We start from the raw sequence: 21,588 nt of genomic DNA on the forward strand, positions 1-21,588 counted from the left end.
GGATTTATCCTCTCCATGCATGCCCTATCAAAATTAGTTAGGATTCCCTCTACTGATAACTATCACATGCTGGAAACTACACATTTGAACATTAGGTGAGGATAAGACTATGCGTGAATTATGTTGCTTCATACCTACGTGAGATAACAGCTAACAGACACACTCTCTATACATTCACTTGGCTGAGGTACTGGAGGGTGCCCAGTGCCTGTGATACTGGTCCATCTATTGGGCCCAGACACCCACTGCCCATGAGTGTAAACATTCAGGGAATGAGAGAACAGCAGTGGGAAAAGGGCAGACAAAACTCTGTTATATGCTTCTGCTATTTTGTTTCTTAGATCAGTGTTATGAATCAATACACTAACTATGCTAACAGGAAGGTGTACACCACCGTATGCTCAATCATAACCTTACCATTCACATTTGTCAGAGTTCAATGTACTTGCTAAGGAAGCTTGTGCAGTATATTCTTATCATTTTCAAATATATACAATTAAACTCATACAATTATTTTTTTACATTATTTTATCTGATGTTTGTACTTACAACTTATCCTACATGTTTTGTTACAAATTATTTTAAAAAATGCTTTCCAGCATTAACCAGGTGCAACGTTTTGTATTATATGGGGATAATTGGAATGTTTTCATTCTCAATTGACTTCCAATAGCATTTTTGAGCAATTGAGAATTTAAATAAAATAAAATCACAAATAGGAACATAGGAACAGGAGCAGGCATTTTGGCCCATTGAGCCTGCTCCACATTCAATAAGATCGCGGCTGATCACCTGCCTTGATGTCATTAGTCTCTGTCAATTTCTGTCTTGAATGCTCAATGATTGAGCTTTCACAGCCTCCACAGCCCTCTGGAATAGAGAATTCCAAAGATTCACCATCCTCAGAATGAAGAAATTCCTCCTCATCTCAGTCTTAAATGGCCTACCCCCTATCCTGAGATTATGCCCCCTGATTCCAGACTCACCAGCCAGGAGAAACATCTTATCTCATTCACCCTGTCACACCCTGTAAGAATTTTGTAAGTTTCAAGAAGTCATCCTTCATTCTTTGAAATTCTAGGGAATTCAGGCTCAGCCTCCCCAATCTCCCCTCATAAGAAAATTCCGCCATCCCAGGGATTAATCTGATGAAACTTTGTTGCACACCCTCTGTGGCAAATATATCCTTCCTTACATAAGGAGACCAAAATTGTGTACAATGCTCCAGGTGAAGTGTCACCAAGGCTCTATATAACTGCAGCAAGACATCTTTACTCCTGTACTCAAACCCCCTCCCAATGAAGGTCAACATGCCACTTGCCTTCCTAATTGCTTGCTGTACCTGCATGCTAGCTTTTAGTAGCTCATGAACAAGGACACCCAGGTCCCTTTGGACATGTGCACTTCCCAATCTCTCGCCAATTAAGAAATATTCTGCCTTTCAGTTTTTTCTACCAAAGTGAATAACTTCACACTTATTATTTTCCATCTGCCATGTTCTAGCTCATTCACTTATCCTGTTCAAGTCCTCTTGAAGCCTCCTTGCAACCTCCTCACAACTCACATTCCCATGCAGTTTGGTGCCATCAGCAAATTTACAGATTTTACAGTTGATCCCCACATCCACATCATTTCTATAGATTGTGAACAGCTGTGGACCTAGCACTGATCCTTGCAGTACCCCAACTGTGACAGCCTGCCATTCCGAGAATTCCTGTTTATTCCTATTCTCTGCTTTCTCTTTGTTAACCAATTCTCAATCCATAGTAGTCTATTTCCCCCAATTCCATGCACTCTAATTTTATTCACTAACCTCCTGTGTGGGACCTTATCAAAAGCCTTCTGAAAATCCAAATACACCACATCCACTGGTTCTCCTTTATCTATGCTACAAGTAACATCCTCAAAAATACTCCAACAAGTTTGTCAAACATGATTTTCCTTTCACAAATCCATTTAGACTCTGCTCAATTTTACCATTATTTTCTAAGGGCAGAATTTTCCACTCAGCGTGCCGGCACATGCCCGACACACTCGAATATGAAACAGTGCGCAATGACATCGGGTGAGCGCCCTGATGTCATCACGCACTCGTGTGATATTTTGGTTGGCGGGTGCGCGCGAGAAACAGCAGCATGCCCACCAACAATTAAGAGGCCTATTAAGACCATTAATTCACTAATTAACAGAGTTTGCGCTGCCCATCCACATTACGGTTGGTGGGTGAGCGAATTGGCCAGGTGGCCTTTGCATTTTTCAGGAAACCTCAACCAAACAGGAATTCTCAGAATGGCAGGCTGTCACAATTGGGGTACTGCAAGGATCAGTGCTAGGTCCACAGCTGTTCACAATCTATAGAAATGATGTGGATGTGGGGATCAACTGTAAAATCTGTAAATTTGCTGATGGCACCAAACTGCATGGGAATGTGAGGCGGGATGAGGTTTCTGACATTAATTAAAACAAAATTAAAACATGAAGACAAAGTTTGCATACTTCCAACATCCTTATTTTAGATTTTAAAATTCTTCAGCTCCCTGAGGCAGCTGTCTGCCTTCAGGGAGCTTTCTTTGCACGCTCCCGTGTACCTGCGCAGACTTCAGCACTCGTCCTCCTCTTGCCCCCACCCCGTCAAAGCTGAGCTTTTCAGCTCGCCTTTCACACTGGCTGGCTGTTAATTGGCCAGCCAGTGTGAAATCAAGGTCGGGGGCTGATCACGGATGGCCGCTTCCGGGCCCACCCACCACACCTACCTGATGACCTGAAAACTCTGCCCTAAATGTCCAGTTTTCACATCCTTTATAATAGATTCTAATATTTTCCCTATTACTGATGTCAAACTAACAGGACTGTAGTTCTCCATTCTCCTCTTCCTCCCTTGTGGGGTTACATTTGCTACTTTCCAGTTGGCAGGAACCTTTCCAGAATCTATTGAATTTTGACAGATAACCACCAATGCACATCCACCATTTCCAGCCATCTCCTTCAATACTCTGGGATGAAGCTTATCTGGTCCAGGAGATTTATCAACCTTCAATCCAGTTAACTTTTCAAGTATTACCTCTTTACTAATACTAATTTCTTTTAGTTCCTCAATTTCACATGTCCTCTGGTCATCTAGTGTTTCTGGGAGATTTTCTGTATCTTCTTTCGTGAGGACTGACACAAAGTAACTGCAAAGAAATTAGAATTTTCTTTCTGCAATAACTGATTTCTCAATATTTCATGGTTACACCTCTTAATTTTTGCAATTAGGCCTAATGGACTAACACATAGAACTCCTGGTGTTCATGCCGCCTTCATTGGTGACATAATATCCATGATATCATGTTGCAAATTTGATTTTTTGTAAATCTGTAAAAAAAAGGTGGCAAAACAACTAAGTAAAGAATGATCATTTACTGTTGACCATATACTGTATGTATTCATTATTTAATAGGATCCAATTAACTCTTAGCAATTTACTTGCTGCACTCAGGTAACTTGCATTAATTTAATTTTTGATGGGGGGTAGAAGGTATTGAAGAGTCAGTTTTGCATTCAAACTCAAAATCTCGACAAAGCAATCAAACTGAATAGGTGAAGCAGCCAAAAATGACTTGCAGCGAAAACTGTAAAATGCGATGAAATATAACTTTGTTATTAATGTTAAGATGTACTTATCATTAGTGACATATGGTTGACTGAACTTGCAGTTTACCTTAGGTAATTAATAGTTTAACATTTTTGTTTACAGTATTTGCGACGTAATACCTTTGTTGCGCCCCGGGCCTTTTACTGAGTTAAAGGCGCTATATAAACGCAAGTTGTTGATAATGATGCGGCTGTTTTAGCAGCCTTGCATTTTGCTGTGGTTTTAACAGCTCCCGCTTTAAAATCTTTTTTTTTACTTTTCACTTATTAACTCCCATCTCTAGTTATGTTACTGGTGATGTCCGCCTTTTATTTCCCTAGAAAATCACGCTGTTGAAATGTTGGGATCGTTTAAGTATGTGGATTAACCACGTTATTTTGAAACTGCTCCTTATGCACACCCTTTTAAATGAACACAGTCTAATTTTTAGCGAAGAAAGTGAGGTTATTTGTAAAACATTCCTACTTTGCCAAAAAGATGGGGTGTTGCAGTCCTGTTACCTTTAATGCCGAGCAGCAAATCTGGTAGGTCACTTTTGCCAAACAATTTAATATTATTTTTAACCCATAAAGTATATATATTTTTTTTACAAGTATCCTGTTTTAAACTCTCCTATTTCCATTACGGCGTACACATTCAAGTTGTAAACCTCCCAAAACTTGGCAAAATATTCCGTTATCCTAAATATTAGACTATAAATAAAACCGTAAAAATAAGGGGTCCTGGAACATATGTTTGGAGATGCTATAGACCAGACCCCGGGCGCTGGCAGTGGATCAGAGCGGACCACTTCTTGTGTTTTCTTGCACTTCGGGTTGAGGGATTCTTGAAGCCAATAAACACGCCAACACGATTCCGATCACTTGTACAACCGCCAGTCCTAGCGCCCCGGTAGCAATGTGAAACATGTTGTCGTTGACAAAATCGTAAATTTTCTTGAAACAGCCGTCCTTATAAATGCCCCGGGCATCTAAGGTGACCGGATTGTTCCGACATCCCCTCCGCACCGTGCAACAGCTCAGGGGCACCGAACCATTTCTAAACTGCTCTTCCGACCAGGGAGAGGAAACCCAGTCCTTGTAGCTCTCCACCCCACAACAATCCAGGGTGCGTTGAATGTCGTCTATAGCGTTGGCCTTCTCCTCGTCTTCTGCGTACAGCTGGATGGCTGCGCTCAAACCATTGTGGAATCCCTCGGCTATGTCTTTACGGTAAAACAAACCAGAGAGCCCCGCCGATAATCCACCGATGAGGACCACTATCTGGAAAACTCCATATGTCTTGAGAAGGCACCTGTGTTCCGTGGCAGCACTGAAACACCCCAGAAAGCCCCAGATGATGACAGCAGCTCCCGTGGCGAGAAGGATGATGGGGGTATTGGGGTAATCATTCGTGGACAATTCCAGGTAGCTGCCGAGTGAGATCTTTGCCCAGATGCCAACTGTGAACATGGTCAGACCAGCCGTCCAGAAGATAAAGCTGAAGACCATCAAGGACAGTTTGAGCAAAGCCATTGCCCCTTTGCTGATCTTCACCGGCTGGGATTTTTGCAGGAGTGAAAACTCAACACTTTATAGTCGCAATTTGCATGGGAGGACTGGGAGGCAGGAGTTTCCTCTCGGGATCGCTTTGGTTGCTCTAGACAAGTACCGCCACGGTGAGCATCACATTGCACAGCCTCGCACACGGTGATGGCATCACTAAACGCTGGTAATTCGCATTCACTCAATCCAGCTACAGGGCTCCTGTGGACACTGGCCGTGGTAAACCTTGGTGAACACCGTCACACTGCGTTCCCCTGGAGGTGACAACCTCCTGACCAGCCTATCGCTCCCCAGTTCCAGCGATTCCTGCCTCCTGGACAATAGATTCATCCTTGGAAGAGCATCCATCATGAGGTAATTCTTTTGTCGTTGTTTTATTCATTTTGGTAGGACGATATTATAATATTCGGAATTTCGTGACATAAAGGATGACAGTTAAATCACATCGGGAATGGTACGGAAAAGTAGACCAGTGAAAGCGCTGGATGCTTATGTCAACCAGGAATCACTGCCTTTATCGATGAATCGAGAGGGGATGAACCTAGATTTCACCAGCATCGCAATGAAACAAAACTTACTTGGTAATTAAACTGACCCTTTACTATTTAAAAAAAATACAAACAGAAACCATCACTTCAAAGAAACAAAAAGCATTTCATCCGGTGGATTAGATTACAATCGGTCGATTTCAAATGCAGACACCTGCAAGATTTCGTAGCATTGGCTCCCCCACCCCCGCCATGGTATAAATTACAACAGGAAATACAAATCAAGCAACGCAGAAGGAAATCTCTGTCTCAATTTCTGGTGATAGACTGTCCACCAATATCCATTACAAGCCGACCGACTCCCACAGCTACCTTGACTACAGCTCCTCACACCCCGCTTCCAGTAAGGACTCCATCCCATTCTCTCAGTTCCTTCGCCTCCGTCGCGTCTGTTCCGATGATGCTACCTTCAAAAACAGTTCCTCTGACATGTCCTCCTTCTTCCTTAACCGAGGTTTTCCACCCACGGTCGTTGACAGGGCCCTCAACCATGTCTGGCCCATCTCCCGCGCATCCGCCCTCACGCCTTCTCCTCCCTCCCAGAAACATTATAGGGTCCCCCTTTGTCCTCACTTATCACCCCACCAGCCTCCACATTCAAAGGATCATCCTCCGCCATTTCCGTCAACTCCAGCATGATGCCACCACCAAACACATCTTCCCTTCACCACACCCCCCCCCCCCCCCCCCCCCCCCCCCCCCCCCCGCGGTTTTCCATAGGGATCGTTCCCTCCGGGACACCCTGGTCCACTCCTCCATCACCCCTTACTCCTCAACCCCCACCTATGGCACCTCCCCATTCCCACGCAAAAGATGCAACACCTGCCCCTTCACTTCCTCTCTCCTCACCGTCCAAGGGCCCAAACACTCCTTTCAAGTGAAGCAGCATTTCACTTGCATCTCCCCCAACTTAGTCTACTGCATTCGTTGCTCCCAATGCGGTCTATTCTACATTGGAGAGACCAAATGTAAACTGGGAGACCGCTTTGCAGAATACCTGCGGTCTATCCGCAAGAAAGACCCAAACCTCCCTGTCGCTTGCCATTTTAACACTCCACCATGCTCTCTTGCCCACATGTCTGTCCTTGGCTTGCTGCATTGTTCCAGTGAAGCCCGACGCAAACTGGAGGAACAGCACCTCATCTTCCGACTAGGCACTTTACAGCCTTCCGGACTGAATATTGAATTCTACAACTTTAGATCTTGAACTCCCTCCTCCATCCCCGCCCCCTTTCCGTTTCTTCCCCCTTCCTTTTGTTTTTTACAATAATTTATATAGATTTTGCTTTTCACACCCATTTCCATTATTTTTAAATATATATCTTTTATGCCCTGTTAGCCTTTCCACCATACCCCCACTAGAGCTGTACCTTGAGTGTCCTGCCATCCATTCTTAATTAGCACATTTGTTTAGATAATATCACCACCTTCAACACCTCTTTGTTCTTTTGTCTGTGACATCTTTTGATTATCTGCTCCTATCACTGCTTGCTTGTCCCTACAACCACACCTACCCCCCACTTCTCTCCCCCCACCATAAACCAGTTTATATTTCACCCCTCTCCTAATATTCACTCAGTTCTGTTGAAAGGTCATGAGGACTTGAAACGTCAACTCTTTTCTTCTCCGCCGATGCTGCCAGACCTGCTGAGTTTTTCCAGGTAATTCTGTTTTTGTTTAGGAAATGGGGGGTCTAACTCTAAACACTTCTTTTAGCACAGATATTGGTGTTTGCTGGGAGCTAATAAGAAATGGTTGGATGATCAGTCACTGCAGCCTTTTGTTTCAGAATTGATTGTAAACCACAGAACATTTCACATTCCCCCAATTCCTACTTTCCCCAAGAGTTCCGCATTCCCAAAAGATGATGTGGCTGGAGAAGCAAGATAAACAAATCACCGTGGGAATTTAAAACACCAAATCCCCTAGTACTCCGCACCACATTGTCATCTCATAAACTGCTTTCCTATGTGCAACATAATGGTTTAGTTTCTTTTAATTTGTAAAGGAACTTGTGAACTGAAAGATTTTTGCAGTGCCTTTGATTATTCGCTTGTTATGATCGAATACTACAGATCTATTTTACCGAATGATCAAAATATCTTCACATTCAATTGATGATTTACATTTGCCATTTGACCTGTAACTTGATGTCATATGGTAAACTGTATGTTTCCTTGACAACTTAATCCCGCCATCGTAGGCAAAATAAACTAATACCGTAATATTGGAAATAAAAATTATATATTTACTTTTAAAAGCTACTAAAAAATTGGTGCCGTATGTTCCATCCTCGGGCTAATCACAAATACCAATACTTCAAGGTTTCCAGTATAAGGTTCAGTTGGGTGGAATATAGGAAATGGGGACAGGAGAAGGCCATTCAGCCCCTGGAGCCTGCTGTGCCATTCAACCGGATAATGGCTGATTCTCTATCTCAACACCATTTCCCCCAGCACCAGCCCCACATCCCTTGATATCTTTAATATCTAGAAATCTATCTGTCCTGAATATACAGGGTACTCCACAGGCCTCTGGGATAGAGAATTCCAAACATTCATCACCCTCTGAGTGAAGAAATTCCTCCTCATCTCAGTCCTAAATGACCTGCCCCTTGTTCTAAGACTGTGTCCCCTGGTTCCAAGTACCACCCCTCCTACCCCCAACCTGGGGAAACATCCTTCCTACATCTACCCTGTCAAGCCCTGTGAAAAATGTTGTTTGCTTCAATGACATCACCTCTCATTCTTCTAAACTCTAGAGAATATAGGCCCAGTCTCCTCATAGAACTATCCCACCATCCCAGGGATCAGTCTGGTGAACCTTTATTGCACTCCCTCTGTGGCAAGTATATCCTTCCTTAAATAAAGAGACCAAAACTGTACACAATATTCCAGATGCAGTCTCACCAAGGTTCCATACAATTACAGCAAAACTTCTTTACTCCTGTATTCAAATCCTCTTGCAGTAAAGGCCAATATAACACTTGCCTTCCTAATTGCTTGCCGCACCTGTACATTAGCTTTCAGTGATTTATGAACAAGGACACCCAGGTCTCTTTCAACATCAGCATTTCCCAATCTCTCCCCATGTAAGAAATAGTCTGCATTTCTGTTTTTCCCACCAAAATGGATAACTTCACGATTTTCAAGATTTTATTCCATCTGCCATATTCTTGCCCAGTCATTTATCCTGTCTAAATCCCCTTGAAGTCTTTTTGCATCCTCCTCACAGCTCACATTCCCACCTAGTTTTATGTTATCACCAAACTCGGAAATATTACATTTGGTCCCCACATCCAAATCATTTATATAGAATGTGAATAGCTGGGGTCCCAACCACTGATCCTTGCCGTACCCCACTAGTCACAGACTGCCAACCTGAGAATGATCTGTTTATTCCTACTCTGTTTTCTGCCCATTAACCAATTATCAATGTATGCCAGTAAATTACCCCCAAACTCATGTGCTATAATTTTGCTTACTAACCTCCTGTGTAGGACCTTATCAAAAGCCTTCTGAAAATCCAAATACACCACATCCACTGGCCACCCTTATCTATTCTGCTGGTCATATCCTCAAAAAACACCGATCAGGTTTGTCAAACATGACAAAAACAGAATTACCTGGAAAAACTCAGCAGGTCTGGCAGCATCGGTGGAGAAGAAAAGAGTTGACATTTCGAGTCCTCATGACCCTTCAACCGAACTGAGTGAATCCAAGAAAAGGGTGAAATATAAGCTGGTTTAAGGTGTATGGGGGGGGTTTGTGTGGGGGGAGAGAAGTGGAGGGGGTTGGTGTGGTTGTAGGGACAAACAAGCAGAGATAGAAGCAGATCATCAAAAGATGTTACAGACAACAGAACAAAAGAACACATAGGTGTTAAAGTTGGTGATATTATCTAAACGAATGTGCTAATTAAGAATGGATGGTAGGACACTCAAGGTACAGCTCTAGTGGGGATGGGGGGAGCATAAAAGATTTAAAAATATTTAAAAATAATGGAAATAGGTGGGAAAAGAAAAATCTATATAATTTATTGGAAAAAACAAAAGGAAAGGGGAAGAAACAGAAAGGGGGTGGGGATGGAGGAGGGAGCTCAAGAGCTAAAGTTGGTGAATTCAATATTCAGTCCGGAAGGCTGTAAAGTGCCTAGTCGGAAGATGAGGTGTTGTTCCTCCAGTTTGCGTTGGGCTTCACTGGAACAATGCAGCAAGCCAAGGACAGACATGTGGGCAAGGGAGCAGGGTAGAGTATTAAAATGGCAAGCGACAGGGAGGTTTGGGTCTTTCTTGCGGACAGACCACAGGTGTTCTGCAAAGCGGTCGCCCAGTTTACGTTTGGTCTCTCCAATGTAGAGGAGACCACATTGGGAGCAACGAATGCAGTAGACTAAGTTGGGGGAAATGCAAGTGAAATGCTGCTTCACTTGAAAGGAGTGTTTGGGCCCTTGGTGATGAGAGAGGAAGTGAAAGGGCAGGTGTTACATCTTTTGCGTGGGCATGGGGTGGTGCCATAGGAGGAGGTTAAGGAGTAGGGGGTGATGGAGGAGTGGACCAGGGTGTCCCGGAGGGAACGATCCCTACAGAATGCCGATAGGCGGGGTGAAGGGAAGATGTGTTTGGTGGTGGCATCATGCTGGAGTTGGCGGAAATGGCGGAGGATGATCCTCTGAATGCGGAGGCTGGTGGGGTGATAAGTGAGGACAAGGGGGACCCTATCATGTTTCTGGGAGGGAGGAGAAGGCGTGAGGGCGGATGCGCGGGAGATGGGCCGGACACGGTTGAGGGCCCTGTCAACGACCGTGGGTGGAAAACCTCGGTTAAGGAAGAAGGAGGACATGTCAGAGGAACTGTTTTTGAAGGTAGCATCATCGGAACAGATGCGACGGAGGCGAAGGAACTGAGAGAATGGGATGGAGTCCTTATAGGAAGCGGGGTGTGAGGAGCTGTAGTCAAGGTAGCTGTGGGAGTCGGTAGGTTTGTAATGGATATTGGTGGACAGTCTATCACCAGAGATTGAGACAGAGAGGTCAAGGAAGGGCAGGGAAGTGTCAGAGATGGACCACGTGAAAATGATGGAGGGGTGGAGATTGGAAGCAAAATTAATAAATTTTTCCAAGTCCCGACGAGAGCATGAAGCAGCAACAAAGTAATCATCGATGTACCGGAGAAAGAGTTGTGGAAGGGGACCGGAGTAGGACTGGAACAAGGAATGTTCCACATACCCCATAAAGAGACAGGCATAGCTGGGGCCCATGCGGGTACCCATAGCCACACCTTTAATTTGGAGGAAGTGAGAGGAGTTGAAGGAGAAATTGTTCAGTGTGAGAACAAGTTCAACCAGACGGAGGAGAGTAGTGGTGGATGGGGATTGTTCGGGCCTCTGTTCAAGGAAGAAGCTAAGGGCCCTCAGACCATCCTGGTGGGGGATGGAGGTGTAGAGGGATTGGACGTCCATGGTGAAGAGGAAGCGGTTAGGGCCAGGGAACTGGAAATTGTTGATGTGACGTAAGGTGTCAGAGGAATCACGGATGTAGGTGGGAAGGGACTGGACAAGGGGAGAAAGAAGGGAGTCAAGATAACGAGAAATTAGTTCTGTGGGGCAGGAGCAAGCTGAGACGATCGGTCTACCAGGACAGTTCTGTTTGTGGATTTTGGGTAGGAGGTAGAAGCAGGCCATCCGAGGTTGGGCGACTATCAGGTTGTTACAAGCTTTATAATAGATTCTAGCATTTTCCTTACTACTGATGTCAGGCTAACATATCTGAAGTTCACCATTTTCTTTCTCCCTCCTTTCTTATATAGTGGGGTTACATTAGCTACCATCCAATCTGCAGGAGTTGTTCTAGAATCTATAGAATTTTGGAAGATGACCACCAATGCATCCACTATCTCTACAGCGACCTCTATCAACACATTCTCAGGTCCAGGGGATTTATGAACTTTCAGTCCCGTTAATTTCTCCAGTACTACAATTTTTCTAATACTAATTTTTTTCAATTCCTCATTCTCTCTAGCCCCTTGTTTCTCTCATATCCCTTGGGGGCGGGGGGTGGGGGGGGGGTTGTACCTTCCTCTGTGAAGACAGGCACAGTATTTGTTTAAAAGCAAAATTCTGCGGACGCTGGAAATCTGAAACAAAAACAGAAAATGCTGGAAAAACTCAGCAGGTCTTGCAGCATCTGTGGAGAGACAAACTGAGTTAACGTTTCAAGTCCGTATGACCTTTCTTCAGAGCTGAAGAGAAGTAGAAATGTGATGAAATTTATACTGTTTAAGGGGGGGTGGGACAGGGGAGCTGGATAGAAGGCCAGCAATAAGTGGAGACAAATGAGGGATTGACAAAGATGTCAGGAACTAAAGGACAAAGGGAGTGTTAATGATAGTGGTTAGTGCTAAATAAAAAAAAAGTGCTGATAGTGGCATGAAGGGAAGAAAGCAGAATGTGATAATATCAGAACAAGTGTGAAAGAACAACATGGAACAAGTAACAGATGGCTCTGTAGGGGATGGGGTGGGAGAGGGGGCAGTGGTGGGAAAAAAGGATAGAACATGGGATACAGTGGTGGGGGGGATAAAAAGCACTAACCACCACCATTAACACTTCCTTTGTCCTTTAGTTCATGACATCTTTGTCAATCCCTCCTTTGTCCCCGCCTATCGCTGGCCTTCTATCCAGCTCCACCTGCCCCACCCCCCTTAAATAGTATAAATTTCATCACATTTCCATTTCTCTTCAGCTCTGAAGAAGAGTTATACTGACTCAAAACATTAACTCTGTTTCTCTCTCCACAGATGCTGCTAGACCTGCTGAGTTTTTCCAGTATTTTCTGGTTTTCTTACAGTATTTGTTTAGTTTATTTCCATTTCCTTATTTCCCATTATAAATTCTCCTGTCTCTGCCTGTAGTGGGCCCACATTTGTCTTTGATAATCTTCCTTTTTACATTCCTTTGGAGGCTTTCACAGTCCATTTTTGTTTCTTCACAGTTTACCTTCATATTCTGCTTTCTCTTTCTTTATCAGTTTCTTGGTCCTCCTTCGCTGAATTCTCAATTCTAAAATACTCCCAATCCTCAGGTTTACTACTTTTTTTTAAGCAATTTTATAAGCCTCGTCCTTTGATCTAATACAATCTTTAACTTCTCTTGTTAGCCATGGTTTGATCACCTTTACTGCTGGTTTATGTACCTGAAAGGAATGTAAATTTGTTGCACCCATGTACTAATTATTTAAATGGTAGCCATTGTCTGTCGACCGTCATACATTTTAATGTAGCTTCCCAATCTACCACTGCTAATTTGCCCCTCAAACTTTTGCAGACTCCTTTGTTTATATTTAAGGCCCCAGTTTCAGATCGAACTACATCAGTTACAAACTTAATGTAAAATCATATCATATTGTGGTCACTCTTCTCTAGAGGCTGTTACAATGAGATTCTTAATTAGCCCTTTCTCATTGCACAACACTAGATCTAAAATAGCTGTTCTCTAGTTGGTTTCTCAACATCCTGTTCTAGAAAACTATCTCATATGCATTCCAGAAATTTGTCCTCCACAGCATTAATGCTAATTAGATTTACCCAATCTATAAGTTGATTGAAGTCCTTATGACTACTATATCACCCTTGTTACATGCACCTCTAACTTCCAGATTTATACCATGCCCTACACTATCACTACTGTTTGATGGCCCATAAATAACTCTTACCAATGTTTGCTGCCCCTTGTTGCTTCTTCGCTCCATCCAGATTGATTCTACATCTTGCTCTTCCAATCCAAGATCCTCTCTCATTAATGTATTGACCTCATCCTTTATTAACAGCGCTAACCCATCTACTTTTCCTTCTTGCTTATCCTTCCTAAATGTCAAATACCATTGAACATTCAGTTCCCAGCCTTGGTCATCCTGCAGCCATGTCTCCATAATGGCAATTACGTCATACCTGTTTACCTCCATTTGTGTAATCAATTCATCTACCTTGTTGCGAATGCCGTGTGCATTCAGTTAGAATGCCTTTAATTCTGTCTTTTTATTATTTTCACAACCTCTAGCCTTATCTGCTGGCGCACTCTTGAGTTTGTACATTCTGTACCTTCCTACCACACTCAGGTTATCAATTTCCTTATTGCTACCTTGCTCTCTTTCCTTGCCTCTCTCTTTAACTAATCACACCTTCCGTCACTTGATCCCTCATCTCCACTAATTATTTTAAAACCCTCTCCCCCACCCTAGTTATGTGACTCACCAGAACACTGGTCCCAGCACGGTTCAGGTGAACTTTCGGTTCAGAGTGAACTGACCATGTCCTGAGAGAGAAAAAAAAAATCAAATTGTGACATCACAGGAAAGCAGAACTGTTGCCAGTGCCCCATGAATTGAACTCCGTTTCTTTCACACATTTAACTCTCTAATCTTATTTACCCCACTGCAACTTGCTCGTGGTTCAGGTAAAAATCCAAAGATTATTACCTTTGAGGTTCTGTTTTTTAATTTAGCCCCTAGCTGCTCATACTCTCTAAGAGGAGCCTTTTTCCTCGTCCTATGTTCTGGTATATCACAGAGTAATGGGCAGATCACTTAGGACTGAGATAAGGAAAAATTATTTTACTCAAAGGGTTGTGAATCTTTGGGATGCTCTACCCCAAAGGGTTGTGGATGCTCTATCACTGAATACATTTAAGGATGGGATAGGCAGATTTTTGATCCCTCAGGGAATTAAAGGATATGAGGAGCAGGTAGGAAAATGGAGTTAAAGCCCAAGATCAGCTATGATCTAATTGAATGGCAGAGCAGGCTCTATGGGCCATATGGTCTAGTCCTGCTTTTATCTCGTGTTTTTTTTTTGTGTTGGTATCTAAATGGACCACAACAACTAGATCCTCCCCCTCTTACTACAAATTCCTCTCCAGTCCACAGCAAGTGTCCTGAACACTGGCACCAGGCAGGCGGCATAGCCATCTGGACTCATGTTCTCAGCTGCAGGGAACTGCTTCTATCCCCCTGGCTTTACTGTCCTGTACTACCACTACATTTCTATTAATTCCCCCCACTTGAATGGCATCCTGTACCATGATGCCAGGATCAGTTCTCTCATACAACATGCAGCCCCCAACATTTGTCCATACAGGCTGCAAGAACCTCAAACCTGTTGGACAACTGCAAGGGCTGATGCTCCACCACTTCTACCTTGTGGCTTCCGATACGTACCTCACTTGCAGTCACACCCTCCTGTCCCTGACCATGGATCAAATCAGACAATCCTAGAGTTATAAAGGTCTACAGCACAGAAAAAGGCCCTTTGGCCCATCGAGTCTGCACCTAAGGGGTGTGACTGCTTCCTGGAGCAAAGTGTCCAGGTATCTTTTCCTCTACTGGATGTGTCGCAGTGCTTGCAGCTCAGCCTCCAGTTCAATGACTATACCCAAGTTCCTCCAGCTGCAGACACTTACTGCAGATGTTTTTACCTTGGATCACACAAGTGTGCATGTCCCACATTCTGCAACTGCCACACATCACCTGCTCTGCCATATTTATAGCATTTAGCTAATTAATTATTTTAATTATTTATTCATTAAATTTTCATTAAAGTCTCTAGTCCTACATGTGCTTATACTTATTATTTCATTAAATGTCCAACTTACCCCACTTGAAATTTCCAGGTTAAGATAAATAGAAAATACTCACCAGCTATTCTAATTAGCTTTAACATGATTAATAAACTTTTCTACTACTAATAAAATCTTACAATTACTAAAATTACCAGAGGTTTGAAAGACAAATGAGAAAAATACTCACCAGTCAATCAACTACCTGCTTTCCTGTGACATCACAATTTGATTTTTTTTTCTCTCTCAGGACATGATCAGTCCACTCTGGAGTCACGGATTAGATAACTCTTATGGGTGCTGCCGTCTGTCTCTGGGTACTCCTCTGTCCTGCTCTTTTTGATGTTGCTGTGTCCAGGTCTATCTCTCTTCCATCCTTTTAGGCGCTGCTGTCTGTCTCAGGGTCCTCCTCTCTCCCGCTGTTTTAGGTGCTGTTGTCTGTCTCCGGGTCCTGCTCATTTAGGTGCTGCTACCTGTCTCCATGTCATCTTTTCTCCCACTCTTTTGGGTGCTGCTACCTATCTCCTGATCCTCCTCTCTCCTGCTCTTTTTTGCATTTCCCTAGTTCCGTTATTGTCTATCTAGTCCTAGCCAGAGAATGACCTACAATGTATTATCTTATTGTTCCTGCACCATTGCCTCTGAAGTCCTCCAAGAATCTTTCATTGGCCCCCTCTTATTTCTCAATCACGTGCTGTCTCTCAGCATGGTCATCAAAAACACATCAGGCTGCACAAGTATGTTAAGTCCACCCAGATTTCCCTCACCATCACCTATCTCAGCACCTTCACTGAACCTGATATGTCACTCTGCTTGTCCAACATGGAGCACAGGATGAGCAGAAATTTCCTTTGGGAGATTTAAATTTGAAGACCAAAACCATTGTCTTCAGTCCTTGCCACATATTCCTTTGCCTGGTAACTGTCCGAGGCTAAACCAGACCATTCACAAACTTGGCCTCATCTAAAACACTGCTACGTGCATCGTAACTCACATTAGGCCCCATTCAACTCAACAAGGCTCCTTCGACAGCACCTTCCAAACCCATGACCTCTATGACAAGGGCAGCAGATGCATGGGAACACCACCACCTTCAAGTTACCCTCCAAGTACACACCATCCTGACTTGGAGCCAAACCACTGTTCCTTCACTGTTGCTGGGTCAAAATCCTAGAACTCCCTTCTTAAAAACACTACAGGCATTCTGATAATGCTCCTGTGAAGTGCCTTGGAACATTTTACTAGATTTAATGCCCTAAATAAATGCAAGGTGTTGTTATCAATCTGGTATGCAGTTTAAGATGCAATAACATGAACTTAATGAAAAACAGTGCTGTGGGAGTGTTCTTGTTGTGTCAGCTCCTACAAAAAAGCCTCCAACAAAATCTGAAATTTAAACAGCACTGCCAGTGACCATCAAGGTAATCACAGCCCTCAATGTTTACATTTCACACTCCTATCAGACTTGTGCTAGGAAAATCTATCATGTCGCCTGTTGATGAATTATGAATGTGGCTAATCCACAATGTCATTATCATCAGAAAATTCACCATTGAGCAACATTAATAGGAAGGAACTGCACAACTCAAAAACACTACCAGCTTTCCACAAGTACAGGAGTGAGTGATTGCATTTATGTTATCCATTTGGGCACTGGCCCATAAAGCTGTGATTTATATGAGCAATAAAGGGTTCTATTTTCTGAATGTCCAGCTGGTCTATGACTTAATAATATCTTCAAATGAGGTACAGAGTGCTGGCACAAAATAAATGCATCAACTCAAACTAAACTACACAACTCAAATAATGGTATTGTTATTTTTTAAATATACGGAACTAACATTTTCTATCTTCAATTAATTTGTGTCCCCATTAACACCTAATAGGAGATCAGTAGATAAATAATGCCTAGCACACAATTTCTGTCTGCCACACTGTAACTTTCAGGGTCACACATTTAAAAAGTGTAACAAAGGTAATCATCTGAAATGTGCAAATTCCCTTAGCAACTTGTTATGACGTGGCAGATGATGTATGCCAGGTGGGCCAAATCCACTAAGGAAACTTGGCCATGCTCTTACCATGGTTTTGTAATTTATTATGAGATGATATGTGCACTGAATTCAGAAGTAATGAGTCCATCAAGCCCTTTAGAGATTTTAAATATTAAAGTAAAATACTTATTAACAAAAAGAAAAGATTTAAAACACATACATAAGTGCACAATTGCTTAATGCAATAAGAAATCCTAAAATTCCTAATTAACCTAACTCCTAGCTGCAAACCCCCTTTAAAGCAACAGTCCAAAAGTATTATTTAGATTTAAAAACAAAACCAGCAAGTTAACACAGTACCCACTTGACAATCAACTTCCAAATGGCTTTCTCCAACTTGACTAACTGGACATAACAGACTTAAGCACAAATGGCTAGATGTTTCTTCAAGGCTGTTTCACACACTCCTGTTAGATCTTACATGGCCTTCACCCAACATAGCCTTTCGTTCTCCTTTATATATGTTTCTCTCTCTTTAATATGTAAATTCCCTTTGTTCCATATATCTTTGGAACTGTACCTTTCCCATAATATAAAAACTTTCATGTTGCCAAGATTGTCAGTAACCTTTGGGAAAAATAAACACACTCCTTAGCCTTCCTTACCTGGCTAGTTGTAAACAGACTACCATTCCTTTGAAATCCAAACAATCCCTTCACTTTTCTAAAAATGCAAATTCCCTTCACACTTTACATGCTAAAATATGAATGTTTTACTCATTAGCCTTTCAAATACATTCCTACACCTAGCTTCTTTTGATAATTTCAAGCTTGCAGACTACCTGACTCCACATGTAATTAAATCACACTGACAGAACCATCTACACTCACACACATAAACCTACATTACAAGCCAGAAAAATATGAAAATTATTATACTTTGTAATAAACTGAACATTTAAAATGGATGAACTGATACAGAATCCAGAATGTCTGTAACACCTGAATGAGCTTGCTACAAACTTTAAACAAAAACAGAATGGAAGCTAGTATTGTGACCTGCAGCCTGAACAGCAAATAAACTCTGATCTCATCTGGTGTTTATTTAACAGCAGTTAGACCTTGTGGCCTTATATGAATACATGTTCATCACTAGAGCAGAATAAAACATTTTACATTATGTAATACAACATTTCTGCACTTATAAAACAAGAGTATCATTGTGGGAGGCGATGACATAGTGGTATTGTCTCTGGACTAGTAATCCAGAGATCCAGAGTAATGCAGTGGGGACCCAGGAACCAACAAGAGGGAAAAACATACTTGACCTCATCCTTACCAACCTGCCTGATGCAGGTGCATCTGACCATGACAGTATCGGTAGGAGCGACCACTGCACAGTCATTGTGGAGATGAAATCCTGCCTTCACATTGATGATACCCTCCAATGAGGTGTGTGGCGCTGCCACCGTACTAAATAGGATGGATTTCAAACAGATCTAGCAACTCAAGACTAGGCATCCATGAGGTGCTATGGGCCATCAGCAGCAGCAGAATTGTGCTCGAACACAATCTGTAACCTCATGGCCCAGCATATCCCCCAAACTGCCATTACCATCAAGCCAGGAGATCAACCCTGGTTCAAAGAAGAGTGCAAGAGGGCATGCCAGGAGCAGCAGCAGGCATACCTAAAAATGAGGTGTCAGCCTGGTGAAGCTATAACACAGGGCTACTTGCATGCCAAACAGCATAAGTAGTAAGTGATAGACAGAGCTAAGTGATCCCATAACCAATGGATAAGATCTAAGCTCTGCAGTCCTGCCACATCCAGTCGTGAATGGCGGTGGACAATTAAACAAGTCACTGGAGGAGGAGGTTCCACAAATATCCCCATCCTCAATGATGGAGGAGCCCAGCACATCAGTGCAAAAGATAAGGCTGAAGCAGTTAATACAATCTTCAGCCAGAAGTGCCGAGTGGATGATCCATCTCGGCCTCCTCCGGAGGTCCCCAGCATCACAGATGCCAGTCTTCAGCCAGTTCGATTCAATCCACGTGACATAAAAAAACAGCTGAAGGCACTGGATACTGCAAAGGCTATGGACCCTGAAAATATTCCGACAATTTGCAACTCTTACTCCAGAACTTGCCGAGCCCCTAGTCAAGCTGTTCTAGTACAGCTACAACACTGGCATCTAGCTGGCCACGTCCCAAATTACCCAGGTATGTCCTGTACACAAAAAGCAGGACAATCCAACCCGACAATTATCATTCCATCAGTCTACTCTCAATTACTTTCATTAGAATAAGTGTTACTGCCTACCATATGCAGAAAACCATAGAATGATAAAGCACAAGTGGCAGACATGAGGTCAATTAAGTCTGTGCCAGCTCTTTAAATGAGCTTTTCAATTAGTACCACTCCATGGCGCGGTCCTCTTAACTGTAAATGTTTTTGCCTTGAAATATGTATCCAAAGTTACTACTGAATCCGCTTCCTCCACCCTTACAGACAATGCATTTCAGACCGCAACAACTACCTGTGTAAAAAATACAATTCCTCACAATGCCTAACATTTCAAAATATGTGCTCTGATTACCGACATTTCTGCCACTGGAAACTGTTTCTCCTTATTGGCTCAATCAAAACTCTTCATGATTTTGAACAACTCTTTCAATTCCTATTAGCCTTCTTTACTCCAAGGAGAACAACTCCAGCTTCCCTTCATGACCAAAGTTTGTCATCTTTGGTATCATTCTAGTAAATTGCTTCTGCATTCTCTCTCTCTCTAAGGCTTTGCTATCCTTCCTAAAGGATCATTCCTAGAATCAGACAAAATACTCCTGCTAAGGCTGAAGTAATGTTTCATAAAGATTTAACTTAATTTCCTTGCTTTTGTACTCTAATCCTCTATCAATAAAGCCAAGGGTCCCAATTTGATTTTGTTAATGGTGTTCTCAATTTGACCTGCCACCTTCAAAGATTTGAATATACACCCCAGGTCTCTCTGCTCCTACCTTTAAAACATCACCTTCAAAATTGTTCAATTTAGTTTATATTGTCTCTCCTATTCATCCTATCAAAATATATTACTTCACATTTCTCTATTCAATTTTAACTGCCATGCATCTGCCCATTTCACTAGTCTATGTCCTCCTGACGTCTGTTACTATCTTCCTCATTCATTACTACATTTCCAAGTTTTGTGTCATCTGCAAGTTTTGAAGTTGTGCCTTGTAAATCTCTGTGCAATCGTTAATATATATCAAAAAGATTAGTGCTCCAAATAGCAATCCCTTTGGATTTTCACTATTTACTTCTCACCAGTCTGCAAAACAACCACTACTCTCTGGTCTCTGTCCCTTAACCAACTTTGTCTCCATACTGCCACTGTTCCTTGAATCCCATGGGCCTTAATTTTACTTAAGCCCATTATGTACTGTTTGTAAGTCCACATACACAACATCAACCCTCATCAACATTCTCTTTTTCAGAAAAAAAATCATTAATCAAACACAATTCATCATTAACAAATCCATGCTGATTTTTATTAATTAACCCATATTTTCCCAAGGGAAAGTGAAGCTGAGGTAGATCAGCCATAATCTTAATGCATGACAGAATAGGTTCAAATTGTCAAATTATGTATTGTCTCTATTTATAACCTTCTTACATAATTAATTTTGTTCCAGATTATTGTGTCTGAAGGTTCCCCATCTTAGGCTGACTGACTCCCCTTTTTTTTAATACAACCAGAATCAGTTGAAGCACCAGAATTCTGGTAGAAGCGGTGCTGAAGGGAGAGGGAGGGAAAACAAATGGATGGCAATACAGTGTAAGGGAAGGGGAATTGGATGGATAACAGTGAAAGGCGCAGAAACTGAAAGACAGGGCGGGAGAATGTGGGTGGGGGAGAAAGCCAAGAGTTTCGCTTTCCTTTTTTTAAAGATAAAACATGTCTCAATTGTGTGTTTGGTATTAAAGCAGAAAATACTGGAAATTCTCAGCAGGTCAGGCAGCATCTGTGGAGAGAGAAATGGGAGTCAAATAATTCAGGTGAATGACCTTCCATCAGAACAATAGTTGATTACTGCTCATGAGGGTGGAATAAATAATCAATTCAACCCAAGTTATTTTGCTTAAATCCCTTCCTCAAAACACACATAACAAGTTGACTTGATGTTCAAAAGTTGGGACTGTCAAGAACATCTTCAGTCCACAGCGTGCGAGCTTCCGGTGACGTCACATTCTAGCGGGGTC

General features: G+C 42.5%; 1 protein-coding gene across 1 annotated transcript; it reads right to left on the minus strand.

The window, feature by feature from the left end:
- Positions 1-4,410: 4,410 nt before the first annotated feature.
- On the minus strand, positions 4,411-5,148 carry LOC121286133 (tetraspanin-7-like). The gene has a single exon (XM_041203118.1). It carries the CDS (start codon positions 5,146-5,148, stop codon positions 4,411-4,413), a length of 738 nt encoding a protein of 245 aa, XP_041059052.1.
- Between the last annotated feature and the right edge of the window lie 16,440 nt (positions 5,149-21,588).

Source organism: Carcharodon carcharias, chromosome 13, assembly GCF_017639515.1.
Source record: "Carcharodon carcharias isolate sCarCar2 chromosome 13, sCarCar2.pri, whole genome shotgun sequence".
NCBI classification, from domain to species: domain Eukaryota; kingdom Metazoa; phylum Chordata; class Chondrichthyes; order Lamniformes; family Lamnidae; genus Carcharodon; species Carcharodon carcharias.